Genomic DNA, 15,989 nt, shown 5'->3' with positions numbered 1-15,989 from the left:
ACCAAAAAACTGAGTACCCAGGCAACATAAAATTTACATATGAATTGTGACAGTGCTTAAAAAACTTGATTGTAAAGTTACATTTGAAAAAATTATGTATTCTCTAGGCATAGCATATAAGGAAGGACAATGCCAGTGTAGCAAATCCAATAGGTGGAGTGAAAGTGAGGCATCTTTTCCCATTGAATCACAGCTCCAACCTAGAAGAAGAAAAGCACAGCATTTATCATCTCAGTTGCAGTAATATAAAACAAATAAGAAGACAAATAGAAAAGCTACAAAAGACAGTATAATTTTCACATGTCCTCTCTGTAATACATGGAATACTCTGGATTTATCGAGGTCAAATTTCGGACATGTTCCTTGGGGATACTTAGGGATAATATGGTCTGTGTCATGGAATGCTGGAGGACACAAGAAATTGTTTCCTGTTCCAAATGAGTCATTTCTAATATCTTGAAGTTGATTACTTTTAAGAAAGGAAACATGCAAAAGAAATACAGCAGGATCTGGACTTCAGAGGTTAGGGAATTGAATTCACTGGCATACTCAATAACATATTTTTGATGTGCTTGTTCTGCTTTCAGCATTCTACTAGCCCAATTTTTAAGGTTCCTCTTCCTATGAGTTTTTTTTTTTTTAGACTTAGTGCATCTCTAAGAACAGGCGGCACCAAACAGAGAACATTATTTCCCTTAAGTTAATGCCACTATGTCTCCATTGAATTGCTTGCCAGGAGATCCTCAAGAGCTTGGGGGGATGTTTACATATATCAGATGAAGGATTTTATGAAATTTAAAAGTAATAACTGATCCTTGTGACTTGTTTTGGGATCGGCAGCAACTGTTCATTTGTTTAATCTAGTAGTAGGCAGTGCTGTATTCAACTTTCCATGGGATTTAAAAATATAAAAGAGAAACCCATTTTTAAGGCTCCATCATTCTTCATTCTTCTCAAGCAAAAGAACTCCACTTAAATCTGGGGTGCTTCCAATGTCATTGAAGCGGATCCAGGAGAGTAGTGATGTTAGCAATGGAATAACCTCATTAAGGCTTACACTAGCCATTGCTCAAACACTAGGATTGGTTTCCCTCACCTGAACAATGTAGTTAAAAGATTTTGGGTTTTGTTTGTTTTTGTTTCTTTCTGGTGCTGAAAATCAAACCAGGCCCTCACATAAGCTAGGCAAGAACTTTACCACTGAATTACACTTATTGAGTTACACTTAGATGATTCTTTTCATTTTTAAAGAATTGTTATTATCAAGGTGCTATAAAGAGGGATTCGTTATTTAATTTTTTTGGTAGGGCATAGGGCTTAAATTCAGGGAGAGGGCATTGTCTCTGTGCTCTATTACTCAAGACTAGCCACATCTTTTCCATTTCTGGTTTTCTGGTGGTTCATGGAGATAAGAGTCTCACAGACTTTCCTGACTGGACTGACATTGAACTGTGATCCTTAGATCTCAGATTCCTGAGTATCTAGGATTATGGCGTGAGCCACCCATGCCCACCTAGACCTTTATGTTTAATATGTTTTGGAAATAATCTGACACTTTTATTGCTTATCCAGTTACATCTTAATGTTTTAAGATATCTTTACTTTAGATATATTAGTCACCAAACTTTTAAAAAATTATTTCTGGGAAGTGGGGCTTGACTCAAGGGTGGGGTAGCAACCTTGAGCTGAAGAACTCAAGGACAATGCCCAGGCCAAGTTCAAGCCCCATGGCCCACACACAAAAAAATTATTTCCTTATCCTCATTTTAATTGTTTTTGCAAAATGGTCATTTGAAGTCATTTTTGTTTAAGTTTTCTATTAAAATTTAAACTCAGAAAATTATCTTCCATACCTTATCCACAGATTATTATGTTCACTTTTTTCAAACATAGTTTTTGCTCTTGAGGTATAAGTAATATTTACATTTGATATTACATTGATACCAGATAAGATTGCTGTAAGCCCCAGCAATTAAACACCTGTTGGTTAATTTTCATTTTTTTTTCTTTTTTTTTTTTTGCCAGTCCTGGGGCTTAAACTATCGGGTCCTGAGCACTGTCAAGCACTGGGCTTTCTCAAGACTAGAGCTCTACCACTTTAGCCACAGCACCACTTTCAGATTTTTAATTTTATATATGGGGTACTGAAGAAATGGAATCCAGGTCTTTGTGCATACTAGGCAAGCACTCTACCACTAGGCCAAATTTCAGGCCTTAATTTCCTTTTTAAAAAAAATAAATGTGTTATACTATTTTTTAATAAAGACAAATTTATTTGGCTTAGTTTTTCCTTGGAACTCCTCAGTAGTGTTGACTAAAATCATTTTGAATGCCATTTAAAATGTATCCTGCAGTCATTTATGTGACTATTATCTCATGAGTAGGTGAAAATTGTGTTAGGTGAAATGGTCAATAAAACTAAAGTTTCGTTTTCCTTATTTTAGAATTTTATAGAATCTTCAATAACACTGTTTGAATCTGACCTTGAAAGTGGGAAGTTTATTGACATTACCAATCAAGAAATTTCTGACTTGGAAGAAATTGGTTATGGCATTGAAACAAGATCCATTCATGTGAAAAGTGGAGTGTAAGTTGTCCCGTCCCCTACTCTAAGAACCTTGAGACATTCTTTGGTGCTTAAAAATTGTTGGTTGCTTGATTGTACTTCATTTCTTTTTTTCCTTTCTCCTCCTCCTCCTCCCAACTAGATGGGTTGCCTATCAGCAGAAATTCTTTTGTGGAGAGCAGTACATTTTAGAGAAGGGGAAATACAAATGCTTTTTTGACTGGGGAGCATCAAATAATATAATCTTGTCAATCAGACCTGTCCAATTGGTAAGTGAGGCTTGATTGTGACAAGTGTCAGTGACATGTAATGATAGACAGATGAATATATGAAACTGATTTTTAAAAGTGAGATTGTTGAACTGTTTTGGGGTGTGTGTGTATATGTGTGTGTGTGTGTGTGTGTGTGTGTGTGTGTGTGTGTGTGTGTAGGTACTAGGGCTTGAACTCAGGTCCTCGGTATTATTCCTTATCTTCCAGAGGAGATAAAGAGCAATCATGAAAGCTTTATTCATCCTTTATCTCCAATAATCAACATGCTGTATAACATATCAGAGGTACTAAATAAATCTTGCCGAATGACTGAACTTAACAAGTACAGAGTCACCTTACCTACTGCTTCTTCATGAAAGCTTTCTTGATTGCTCTCCACTTCCTCTGGAAGATAAATGTATGGACAAGCAATTATGGTATGATTAGTGAGCACTCTTTAGGCAGTGCTGAGGGAATGAGGAAGGGAGCCCTCAGTGAGCTGGTAATTGAAGACCTCACTATGGGAAAGAATGTATAAAGTGATACCTTGCAGGATGAAAGTAAATTTTCTAACTAGAAAGGGAATTCCACAAAACAGGAATCATTTCCTTCTGTACAAAGTCATGGTATGAACAGTTCCGATTGTAACAAACACTTCTCACTGGCAGTGGTACCTGAGAGAGTGTGAGCTGAATTCTTGTGGGGGCCCATTTTTCTTCTAGGTCCAGTATTGCTAATAATAGATTAGCTATAATTAGTAGATTAACTATAGTTGTTATAAAATAATTTAGTATGTTATGACCAATTCAAGGAATCAAATATACTAATCAGATTACTAATATTCTTTTCAAAGGGTATTTTCAAAATTTGCAAAAAAGATAACTAAGATTGTATGATTGTAATTTTTAAAAACTATTTAAATATATTTTTAGGAACCACTTGGAATAAATGAGCCACCACATTGGGTATGTTTAAAAATATTTTTAACTTATAATTATTGGACTATTTATTTTTAAAAATCCTTTATACCTTTATGTTCAAATCTTTCTCTTCCATTCCATATTTCTGTGTGTTTTTTTGGTAAAGGGGACCAGGGGGGAGTTTATATTGTGTTTGATGCCTGTGGTCCAAAGCATTTCTGCCCTTGTAGTTGTTTTATTGGCCTGGATTTGTCACATCATCTTTCATTTTCTTCTAGCACACCTAACACTGTCGCATGTCAGTGTTATCTGAACTTGTACTTTCTCTGTTCTTCCCTGGGGAGCTCATTCATTTCTCATATTGCATTCTTGTTTACTACAATATATTATTGTGTAATACTGTTTGTTCTGTGTTATGATGAGTCATATCTTGTTTGGGAAACTATAAGCACACTGCATTTTATTAAGGAGATTGTTTTCTCCTAAAGCTGAAGATTAGTCACTAAATTTACTTACATCTCAAGGCACAAAATTATTAGAAGAGGCATTTACCATTGGGTGGCATCTTATTAGCTTTTATGTTCTCAAAATGAAGCAAACACTGAACAGTGTATGGATTTTCTGAATATTTCTATCATCTCTCTGCTTTAACAAGCCATAAATACTGAAAATGATGCTAGATTAAATATATTCCATTATAGTAAGTTTAAGTTCTAGGAAGTTGTAGTCAGGCTGTGTAGAAATTCAGTTCCCCTCTCTGGTACAAATGAGTACTTGACATTCCACGGCTCTTTTCCAAGTGCATTTACAAGGAAAATTCTGTAAATATGAAGCCCCTGTTCTATTTTGTAGAGAATGTAACAGCATGGACACTCTTAATAGTATCTAGGGCATAGGAAATGGCAGTCTTTATAGTGTTATAACGAGATAATCTTCATAAGACTCAAAGACCCAAAACTGGCTAGGCAGAGCACTTTAAATGAAGTACCCATGATCAGTGAAATAAAATTATTATTACATATGTAATAGACATATGTATACTGCTATAAGACAAATAGGTATGATATAATCAATAAAAACGAGATTTTTCTTTGTGTTATAATCTGCAAGTGTGTCTGAGGGAGGCCCAAAGTGTTGGGGAAAATATAATTTAGGAACAAAAAGTTCTCTTTGAGATTATTTTTGTATTAGAGGAAAGAAAATATCATTAAAAGATGGTGCTGGGGGCTGGGAGTTTGGCCTAGTGGTGAGAGTGCATGAAGACCAAGGTTTGATTCCTCAGCACTCCACATACATAGAAAAAGCCAGAAGTGGTGCTGTGGCTCAAGTGGTAGAGTGCTAGCCTTGAGAAAGCCCAAGGACAATGCTCAGGCCCGGAGCTCAAGCCACAGGACTGGCAAAAAAAAAAAAAAAGATGGTGCTGATCATGTGGCATCTGGTTAGTAATTAAGTTTTCAGTTTTTTAGTTTGCCATATTCAAGACCTGCTGCCACATATTCTTTACCAGTGCAAATTACACAGTAAAGCCTATTACTGTAAAATTATCATTATACAGTGATCATTTTTGCTTCATGCAGCAGTTTGAAGGTGAAGGAAGAAATACAAGAATGGATTGAAATACCTTGCCATCCAGTGAGAATAGGCCCTTTTTAGAAATTAGTTTTCTTCTCTTTTCTCCTTCATCCTTCTTCTCTTCCCTCTCTCAGATACTTCCTTTGGGGGGGAATAATAGGGTTGAAATATTTTTATTCAGACCCAGAGAACCTAAGTGTAAGGATAAAGTATTTGGAAAAGAACCAATTTATCCAAAAGTAAAAACAACCACAAAAATCAGGGTTGGCTTTTAATGTTCTAAAGTGGGTGTTGAAGGGTTCTATTGTGAGGCCTTCGTAATGTGGTTAGAATAATGTGTTGCTTTTGTGGTGTTAGTCTAATGTGGAGTGAGCCATCTGCTGTATATTATTTAAGAGATAAGAGGAAAATGGAAATTAAGAATTAAACCTTGTTAAAAATTGTTATTTTTAAGTAGTGGTATAGAAGAGGTGCCATTTAATAAAGCATTGTGTGAATACAATGCAACTTGATAGGTGTCACCCCCTTCAACAATCTCCCCTTTCTTCTACTCACTGCTTCTCTTTTCTTAATTTTATGATAAATACAATAATTTTTTTTTCCAGTCCTGGGGCTTGAACTCATGGCTAGGTTACTGTCCTTGGGCTTTCTCAAGGCTAGCACTCTACCACTTGACCACAGCACCTGTGTTTTTCTTGTGTATGTGGTACAGAGGAATTGAACTCAGGGTTTCATGCATACCAGACAAGCCACTGTACCGCTAGGCCACACTCCAGGACCCTATAATATTTTTTTAATTTATTTTTTCTTGTAATATATAAAGGAGTTACAATTATATTCACCAGATAGTAAGTGCATTACTTTTTACACACTGATACCCCTTCTCATCTTTTTGTCCCCATTTCCCTCCTTCCACCCCCTCCCAGTTATCTTATTCCCCCCCCTTCCCTTTGCTACTTCAAATAAACAAATGAACAGATAAACAATATGCAAGGTAACAAAGTCAGATACAGTAACAATATGAGATTAACCAAAGGGCAATAAAAGAGAAGAGGAATAACATAGTACATTAAGAACAACAATCACACAATGATAAAGCTCTTGTTTCCATTTCCTTTCATTTGACCTCATCTTGTATGACCTTATGTATCTAGGTTTTGCACTATCCTACAATAATTTTTGACTTCATTTTTCTCCTTCATTTACTTACCCCTCTCCCTTTGGCCCCACCCCGGCTCTCTTAGGAGTACCCATTTCCCAGTGCTTTGTTGGGCTTTGACTCTTTCTAAAAAATTACACTACTAGACCTCTCCACAGCCTTGCTATACTTCACTTAATGCATTTGTCACCACTTACATCCCACCCAACATGTTTACTCATAGAAACCTCGCTTCTGAAGGATAAGAATACTTTAATCCATCAAATCAAAATGATACTTCTTGGAAAATTCCTGTGGGTATGCATTTTAACTCTGAGTATGAAGATAGACTAGAGGCAGCTATCAAATATTGCTAATAGTGTAAGATTTGACATTTTATGGTATCATGGTGAAATATTGGAATATATACCTCCCCACCACCACTTCAGGAGTTTGAGTTTTACCTAGGTGTTAAAACTGATCATTTTTCCCCACTTAGGCTAGCGCTGTATCATTTGAGCCACAGCACCACTTCGGCTTTTCTATTTCTGTGGTAGAGGAATGGAAGCCCGGTCTTCGTGCATGCTAGGCAAGCACTCTACCACTAGGCCAAACTCCCAACCCAGCCTCACCTTTTATAAGCCATTACTTAAAAACTTGTCTCATTTTGCTCTCTCTTCTTTGCTGTCCCATGTTGTCTAGGAGAAAGAAAGACTTGGAAACTTGCTGCAGTGGAGATCCCTGGATGTGTTAATGCTCCAAATATAGTGTGGTTGTGCAACAGGAAGGCAGGAAGGCAAAGTCATGCTAGCTGAGGTGGGGGGTGGGGGGGTGTCAGTGGGAATTGGTTATCTCACCTTTCTGGTTTTGACTGATCTTTGATAATGTGCCCAAGCAAAGTGGGAGCATAATGAGAGGACTCTTGGGAAGATGAGGTGGAGATCCTGCCCCAAGCAGCTTTGCTCTTGAACAGCATGAGTAGGAGAAGGGTGAATGCTGTGAGTCATTCACTATGATACAGTCTTAGCTACAATGCAAGTCTGTTGGTGCAAGGTGACCTAGGGACCATTCTGTTTCCAGCCTTCAGAGTATTATGGGTTATTTACCAGTGCTCATTGTTTATTTGTTTTTTTCTTATTTGGATTCAGGCACACTGGAGTTGCTCTACGGTTAACATTGCTGAAATTTCATAGATTTTTCTTGACAAAAGAAGACTGAAGTGGAAATGTAGTCTATAGAACTATATGCTGTACATTTAAGTTACTCTCATGAGTGGAAAACAGCTCTAAGCGGAAATACGTGACACAGATGTGTTTGTTAATCATAAGTCTTCCACTAATCCCATCATTATTACTTTTTTTTACCATCTGCTCCAAAACCCTTCAAGCCACTCTCATGCTCTCTTTTTCTCTCTTTTATTAATGGTAGATCAGGAAGATTTGGGGAGAGAAAAGACATCCCCACTCTACATACCAATCTAAGTCTCTTTCTGGGATAGCACTTAATTGCTTCTTATTTTACATACCTAATCTCACCCTAGGGGATGATAGTATGGCAAACAATGGATACAAAACACAGTTTAATACAAGAGGGATACTGTCCGATTAGTAAAATTATTTTCCGACCATCTGTCCTCACAGTTTGTTCTGAAAGATGAGTGAAAATGGTAAATAAATGGTGACATCTCATTTTTGGAAACTTGAGAAAACATGATTTAAAAGAGAATGTTATCGTCCTTAACATTTATTCATTGCTAAAAGAGAATACTTGTAAATATACTGAAGATTTTTTGTTTGCTTATGATGATGTTAAGCAGTTATTTTATGTTTAACTATTATTATATTGTTCTTGTAGATCAAAGTGTTCAATAAGTCAGGGTTCCAAGGAGAATGTATAGATTTTATAAAAGAAATTGCTGATCTTGATTCATTCACACCATGCTCTTTTAAAGTTCTCCGAGGGTGGTAAGTATGCTTATTGAGTATTTTCTGCTGTTACTTAATGATTATATTTAAGTTTAGAGAGGTTTGGATTGTCTTGCTGTTTTGTATTTGTTTTTAATTTGTTTTCTTTCTTAAACAGCATTCAACTACTTGCCTTTATTTTGCTGTATATTTTTATTTTGAAACCTTGCAGATGAAAGTAATGCTGACTTTTAATGATTTTAATGTGTAACCTTAGGTAGATTAGATCCTCTTCCAAACTTCATTTTCCTCATCCATAAAGGAATGGTAGTGGTAGGACCTACCTCAAAGGATTCTTAGGAACAAAACCAAAATTCGTATGAAGGACTTAGCTCCCATGCTTACTAGCACTTAGGGAAAATCTTGGCTGTATACCATCTTTATTCCATCTAGACAGGATAGTAAATTTTACTGTCACAGAGCATTTGTATGATAATCCAGAATTAACCTGGTCTAGTACAGACCCGGTGATCTTAAAATATAGGACTAGAATTTAAACATACCAAATGTAAATTAGTGATAGTTAATCATGTTTCCCTCATATTGTAATATTGAACATAGCTTACTATTGAGGATTCTTGAAATGCATACCTTTTTTCTTTTTTTCTTTTTACTAGTCCTGGGACTTGAACTCAGGGCTTGGGCACTTTCCCTTAGCTTTTTCAAAGCAAGCACTATACCACTGAGCCACAGCACCACTTCTGGCTTTTTCTGTGTATGTGACACCAAGGAATTGAACCCAGAGCTTTGTGCATACTAAGGAAGCACTCTTACACTAGACCATATTCCTATACAGATCTTTAAAAAAAATTTTCCCATTGACTATCTAATGCAGAGTGACAAATTTTATAAGCTCTTGTGTGATTTTTAAAAGTCTGGCTTCAAGCTGGGAGCTGGTGGCTCAATGCCTGAAATCCTAGCTACTTAGGAGGCTGAGATCCGAAGACTGGTTTGAAGCTGGCTTGGGCAGAAAAGCCCCCTTTATACTCTTATTTCCAATTAACCACTCAATCACTGGAAGTGGCCCTGTGGTTCAAGTGGTAGAGCACTAGTCTTGAGCACAAAGAAGCTCAGAGACAGCATCCAGGCTCTTAGTTAAAGCCTCACAATTGACAAAAAAAAATTCTTGCTTCTATTTATTTATTATGAACACAGGCTCATCATTTATTATTTTATTATTTTCCAGAAAAGAAGTAATTTGGTCACTTATTTGATGATCTCCGTAATTCAATCACAGGTTTTTGTACTTAATGTACTAAATGAAAGAATGAATTTTAGCATAATGAAAATGCCCTCTTATTTCAAATTTTAGCTCTACTGCAGCGGGTAAATTGTAGGTAACTCAAATAAGCTTTCTAATTCTCTATCTCATTGCCTGTAAAAATTAGGATATGTCTCTAACTCAAAGAATTACTGAGGACACACTAAAGTAATATTTATATATATGCAAAATAAGTATGTTATAAATATAAATAATATGTGAAAATAGATGTAAAATAGTATATTGTATAATCTTGGAATGTTTCTAGCTTTAGGCCTAGCATACAGCAAGGAGTCAGTAAATGACAGTGGTAACTCTTCTATTTAAAACATCTTCTGTGACCTACTTCTACCTCAGTTTTTATGCAGATGAGCCAACATTCCCAACTGAATATAAATTGACTGAATGTCTGTCTTACATAGTTGGCTCCTGTATTACCAAGAGGATATTTTTGCTAATCAGTGTGTATTAGAAGAAGGTCTGTATGCTGATCTTAGTTCCTGTGGCTGTCTAACATCTAGCGTCAAAGCCCTGAAGCCCATTGACTATGTGAGTATTCTGTTAACTATGTAATCATGAGACTTCCTTGTCTAGGTTAATTGAATAAGAATCTGGAGATCCTTGAAAAACCTAACTTTGAGCTCAATTACATAACCCTTGATAAACCTGGGTCATCTCTGTGAACCTCAATTCCTCATGTGTAAAGGAGTAATTATAATACTATCTACCTTAGAGGATTCTTTTTTGCCCATATATTTTTATTGTAATTAATAGAAGGGTTACATTATATTCACCAGATAGAAGGTGCATTACTTCACAAACATTGATACCCTTTCTCATGTCTTGGTCCCCATTTCCCTCCCCTCACCCTTGCCCCACGTCTTGTTTTCCCCCCTTCCCTATCCAATTTCAAATAACCAAATACACATATATACAATATATCAGATAACAAGGTGAAATACTGCAACAATATGAGATAGCCAAGGGACAACAAAAGAGATGAGAGATAACTAGTACATTAAGGACAACAATCTCTCATTTTATGGCTTTTGTGTCTATATCCTGGAGATTCTTTCATTTAGTGTCATACTATATGGCCTTGTGTATCTAGGTTTTGTTCTATTGTGAATCTCTGCTAGGAACCTCAGAGGATTCTTATGAGAACTAACTAAAGTAATGTAATTTAAAGGCATAACTCTACAATAATAGATAACAGTTTGGAAGAAATTTTATAGAAAAAATATAAGTATAGCTGGGCACAGTGGCTCATGCCTGTAATACTAGCTACTCAGGAGGCTGAGATCTGAGGATCAAGGTTCAAAGCCAGCCCAGGCACTAAAGAATGTGAGATTCTTATCTCCATTTAATCACTAGAAAACGGGAAGTTGGACTGTGGCTCAAGGGTAGGGCTGAAGCCTTGGGCTGAAGAGCTCAGGGACAGTGCCCAGGCCCAGAGTTCAAGCTCCATGACCAACCAAAAAGAAAAAAAAAGACAAGAAGAAACAAGTATAAATATATCAAAATATTAATATTTTTATTATAAAATTGAGGTTTATTCATGCAGTTCAACTAAACTATGGTCTGTATCCTTATTTTCTTTTTTATTTGAACATGAGTGCATAGCTCAAGAGCTACAGGATTGTAAATCCATTTTTCAATCCTCAATCAATACTTTAATCAGTTTGGGTGATATTGGTAGTTTCTCAACTATTATATATAACAAAAAAGGAGGTTAAGGCTGAATAGTAAATGGGATGATGATTTCAAAATCCATACAGTTGCTTACATTCAAAAAGAACCTAGCTTAATGTTCTATTAGATAAATTATATGAAAATTCATTGTTTAATTTTACAGTGTTAAAGTAAATCATTGACCACCACTAAAACTAATTTAAAAAAAAATCTTTGTTATGGGAAAACAGGGATTTTCTGCCAGGTGTGTGCAGAATTATCTGTGCATCTTTAGGCCCACATTTATATAGTTAGCATACTCTTGTTCCCAAATACTTGATTCACAATTATACATGTGAGAAAAGCATACTATTCCTCCGAGTTGTTCGGGTTGGGTTCCTTGTCTCCAAGGTCAGTGCCAAGAGAGTCGTGAAGACCTAAGTGTTTACAATGATTCTTTAAGGACATGTCTAATCAAAGGTTTGGGTATTTACAGAGTTGATTAGAAGGCCATTGTAAGAGGGTGAGTTACTCATATACCTTTTAGTCAGAGCTGACGCCAGGGATAATGACAATACTCAGATTCTTTGATCTCAGCCTAAGCAATGGCATCTCATTCCACATGGCATTCTTGGAGTATGCTTGGTAGTAGGCTAAGAATAGAGTCTTGGCTGTGAAACAAGAATAGAAATAGACTCCCTAGTCTCTCCCAGTGGCCCTACAGAAACCAACTTGAAAGGAGTAAGTAACTGATGCTTTCTTTCTGCCAGAGGAAGACTCCTAAACAAAACAAAACATCAACAACAGCAATAAAAAAAGAATTGTGAACTGTCAGTCTCTAGATTTTGATAACACTGAAAGAAACATTGGAAAGTCCTAATTACCAAGAAAGGAATGAACTCCAAAAGCTACTGATACTGATGTAAATATGAAAGTACTTTCTTAAAAAGATTTTTTTCTGGTCTCTTAGTTCCATGAACTAAACCAAGTTTCTAAGGAGGATATTTTTTAAGTGAGTCAAAATTAGTGACATTTTTTTTTTGGATGAGTTGTAATTTTACATTTTTTTTAATGTTTCTAAAGTGTCAAACAACCTAAGATGAGAAAGTACTGAGAGAAATGTTAGTTTGTGAGTGGTCTATGCAGTGACCATCTGTACTTTTGGTCCATTTGAGCTAGGCATTGTAGGTCAAAGAGCTTGTTGAGAAGGACTTGCAAGCTGTAGTCTTTCCACTCCAAAACCAGGTGAAGAGTGTATTCAATTTAAATACAGTACTTTGGTATTCTTCATACTTTTTCCTGGTTCATTTTAAGTCCACGAAAGATTTTTTTTTTTAAGTTGTGGTAGGGTAGCAGATGAGTTGTTAAAAAGTAAAAGGAATATGAAGTAAGTTTGTACATCACAACAAAAGCCAGTAGAATGGCCATGAAGGAAGGAAACTCAGTAGATAACATTGCCTGCCAGAAACTAACCATGCTTCACTGTGTTGACTCAGACCTAGGGAGATGAAGAGAAAACCAGGGCTAATTTAGTCCTAAGTTGGCTAAATTAGGACTGATAAAGAAATCCTTGCTGGGAGTTTTTCCCTTCCTGTCTGGAACAACATGGGAAACTGAGTAACTATAAAGATTCAAGCAAAATAAATAAATGTCTTTGAGATTACTTTACCAAGTCTAACATTGACCTCTGCAGAGATTTATCTTCCTTTCCCAGTCTCAGCTACACACATCTTCCCATTTTGTTCCCTTCTTTCTCTATGCAGTTAGACATACTTTATGTCTTCAACTTCTGTGTTTTTTCTTGCATTCTCCAACTTTCCCTCCGCCATTTTGGCACTGTTTTCACTTTGGCATTTTTTGGCCTTTTTCTATGGATATGTAAATACTGCACTCACTGCCCATACCATAATCCTATGTAAGACTGAATTCATTATGGGTAATGTTTCTACTCTGTTAATAATATAAAATGTGTGTAAACTAATCTGCTGATTTTGCTTTTGATTTAAACTTTGAGATTCAGTGGGCATTGCTGACAGTTGAGACATGCTATGACGTGAAGCATCTTGTCTTATAAAAAGTCTTAAAAGTATTAAGTCCTTAGGACTTAATTTTCACTATGATCCATGTGTTTTACAAATAGCAGTTTGGCACCAGGGTAACTTTTATTGGTTCAAATAGATGTTACAGTTCTGGAGATCTCAGAATAAGTAATTTGTAGTGTTGCAGTAATTTAAGAGGGAAGGTAACAGGAGCATTGTTTAGTCTTCCTTCTCCCTGATTGGCTCCAGGACAGTCACTTATTTTATCTAAGTCTCAGTTAACTTTCTTGTAATGAACAAGCATTTTCAAATCTTCAGCAGCTTTTAGTTCTGTTACACATTACCATCTACCTAGACATGGAAAAGAATCTATCTAAAGCCAGGCACTGGTGGCTCATGCCTCTGATCCTACCTGCACGGAAGGCTGAGATCTGAGGATCATATCTCAAAACCAGCCAGTCCTTAAGACTCTTATCTCCAATTAGCCATCAGAAAACCAGAAGTGGATCAAAGCTGTGAATCAAAGTTGTTGAGTGCTAGCCTTTTGCCCTAAAGCACTCAGGAACAGTCCCCAAGCTCAGAGTTTAAAAAAAAAATCGTTTATCCGGACTGAAGTTTCACAGTCTGAGGAAGTTCCACTGTATGTTAATTTTTACTACAATCCACAGATTCCCAGCAGTTGTTTATTTTTCATAAATTTTCTCAGTAACTTCAGACAGTTGTCGCCTTTTACTTCAGGCTGTTCTAGGTACTTTGTTCTGTATTTTGTTTTGTGGCCAAGATGATGGTAATGCTTCACATGGGGACATGTCTATCCTATCTTCCTAACAATGAGAGGGAAAGAAAGAGACAGAGGCCAAGAGAGAGAGAGAGAGACAGAGAGACAAAGAACAGAGATAGAGACAGAAGTCCCAACTACAGAATTAAATTCAGTGTTCTTGCTTAGATAATCGTAATTATGTCTATTCATATTCTGCCCAAAGCAAGTTCTAAGTCCAATGAACAGTTCTAAGTTCAATGAACAGAATAGATCAGTAAATCAAGGGACAAAGGAAATACAGTCAATCAACTCTCCCCTTCTATTTTATGATATTTTATGATATATTTTGATCAGATATTTGGAAATTATACATGTTGAAATTTTAATAATTCTATGTGATATTTTTCTTTGCCATTGTAATGATTAAATTCCTCTAACAAAAACAACAATGAAAAGGTGAAAACCTGAAGGTGGTTTAGTGGCTACCGTTTGAAGTGTATAGTAGACAAGAAGTAGGGGAGCCGGCCACTAAGGATGATTCCCAGTTCCTTTCATCATTCTTTTAGAATTCTGACACCACCAGTTAAGTTAATATTGGGAAATGTGATGGTATAGGGGGAAGTACATTAGAAAATTTTTTTAAATTAAAAAATATCCTAACAAAGGAAGTGGCCTAATGTGGGAAAAATGAACATTAAGGATCAAGATTTGTTGTCTTGTTTTTTAGACTGTTCTTCACAAGGTATTACTGTATTTACAGAAAAAATATGCATGTAACAATGCCCCTGAATATTAATTTCAAATCACTCTAAGTTTCTCTTTAAGAGTTTCACCAAACTTGGTTTGGTAATTCTGTTTAATGATAGTTAAGAAGTATTTGTGAAATGAAAGAGATTGAATGTCAGCCTTAATGAAGCTTATGTGTTTTGTTGAAAACCAAGTTCTATATTTAGAAATAATCATACTGAATATAAAAGAGTAATTAGCTGACAAAAAGGCCTAAGCTAATGTTTGAATAATGGGTGTAGTGGGCTTGGGTTCCATGAATACAAACGCACAGCTGATTAGTAGTAATTTTGCAGAAGAAAGTTCAAAGGTTTTTTTTTTAACTTTGACAAAAGCAAAATAATTTAAAGTGGCTTCTTTATGTAATAAATATTGCAAATACTACACAACCATACTGCCTAGTATATATTACTTATTTATTTAACCTAAATATTATACTTTTACCATGAACCAAATTTGGTGCTAAGCACTGAATGTAAAATTGGACAATGAAAATTAGATAACAAGAGAAACTCATGTCATCAAATCTGCCCATCCTTTTCTTCATAGTATCTCATGTGATAAAAATGACCCCCTGGACAGCTGTTTCTGGCCTTTGTTCTCTTATACCTGAAAATTTCCACAGTCAATTAACTTCAGATCTGACTTCTGTCAATATAGATGAATCCCAAATCCATAGACTAAGCAGGTAGTTTCTGTTTACATATTCCACGGAGGTCTTTCTCAGCCTGTTGTCCAGCATGTCATTTTCTCTCTTAGATGTCGTCTTTTATTCCTTATATATATTGAAATTTACCACCATTACCTTCATTACCACCTGATCATACAGCCAAGGCCTTCTTTTTTATTCTTTGTACTTCCTAATATCCACACAGTAACTACTCAGGGGCAATTCTATTCCCGTAGTATGTCTTGAAATTTTCTCATTCTTTGTCAGGCTGTTGTGATGACTTTTTAAACCACTTCTCTTTATGTGTGTCTTCTTTCCCCAGTTCTTATTTGAATGTTTGAGCATGTAACTTTCTCATAAAGTCTAGATTCTAAGGTCAGCTCCAGAATGT

General features: G+C 35.9%; 1 protein-coding gene across 3 annotated transcripts in view; it reads left to right on the top strand.

Annotated features, from left to right (window-relative positions):
• Positions 1-15,989, top strand: part of Crybg3 (crystallin beta-gamma domain containing 3) — a 106,663-nt gene that overhangs the window by 71,394 nt on the left and 19,280 nt on the right. For 2 of the 3 annotated variants that reach the window (XM_090347565.1, XM_090347547.1), the window contains 5 exons: positions 2,445-2,587; positions 2,709-2,835; positions 3,750-3,782; positions 8,302-8,411; positions 10,095-10,221. In XM_090347565.1, coding sequence (XP_090203691.1) covers positions 2,445-2,587; positions 2,709-2,835; positions 3,750-3,782; positions 8,302-8,411; positions 10,095-10,221 — 540 coding nt within the window. The remainder of the gene's footprint in view (positions 1-2,444; positions 2,588-2,708; positions 2,836-3,749; positions 3,783-8,301; positions 8,412-10,094; positions 10,222-15,989) is intronic. The other variant, XM_090347555.1, reaches the window with a different exon arrangement.

Source organism: Megascapheus bottae, chromosome 1 (genome assembly GCF_031878675.1).
Source record: "Megascapheus bottae isolate mThoBot1 chromosome 1, mThoBot2.hap1, whole genome shotgun sequence".
NCBI lineage: Eukaryota > Metazoa > Chordata > Mammalia > Rodentia > Geomyidae > Megascapheus > Megascapheus bottae.
The sequence above is the reverse complement of the archived record's forward strand: the minus strand, read 5'-3'. Positions and strand labels throughout refer to the sequence as shown.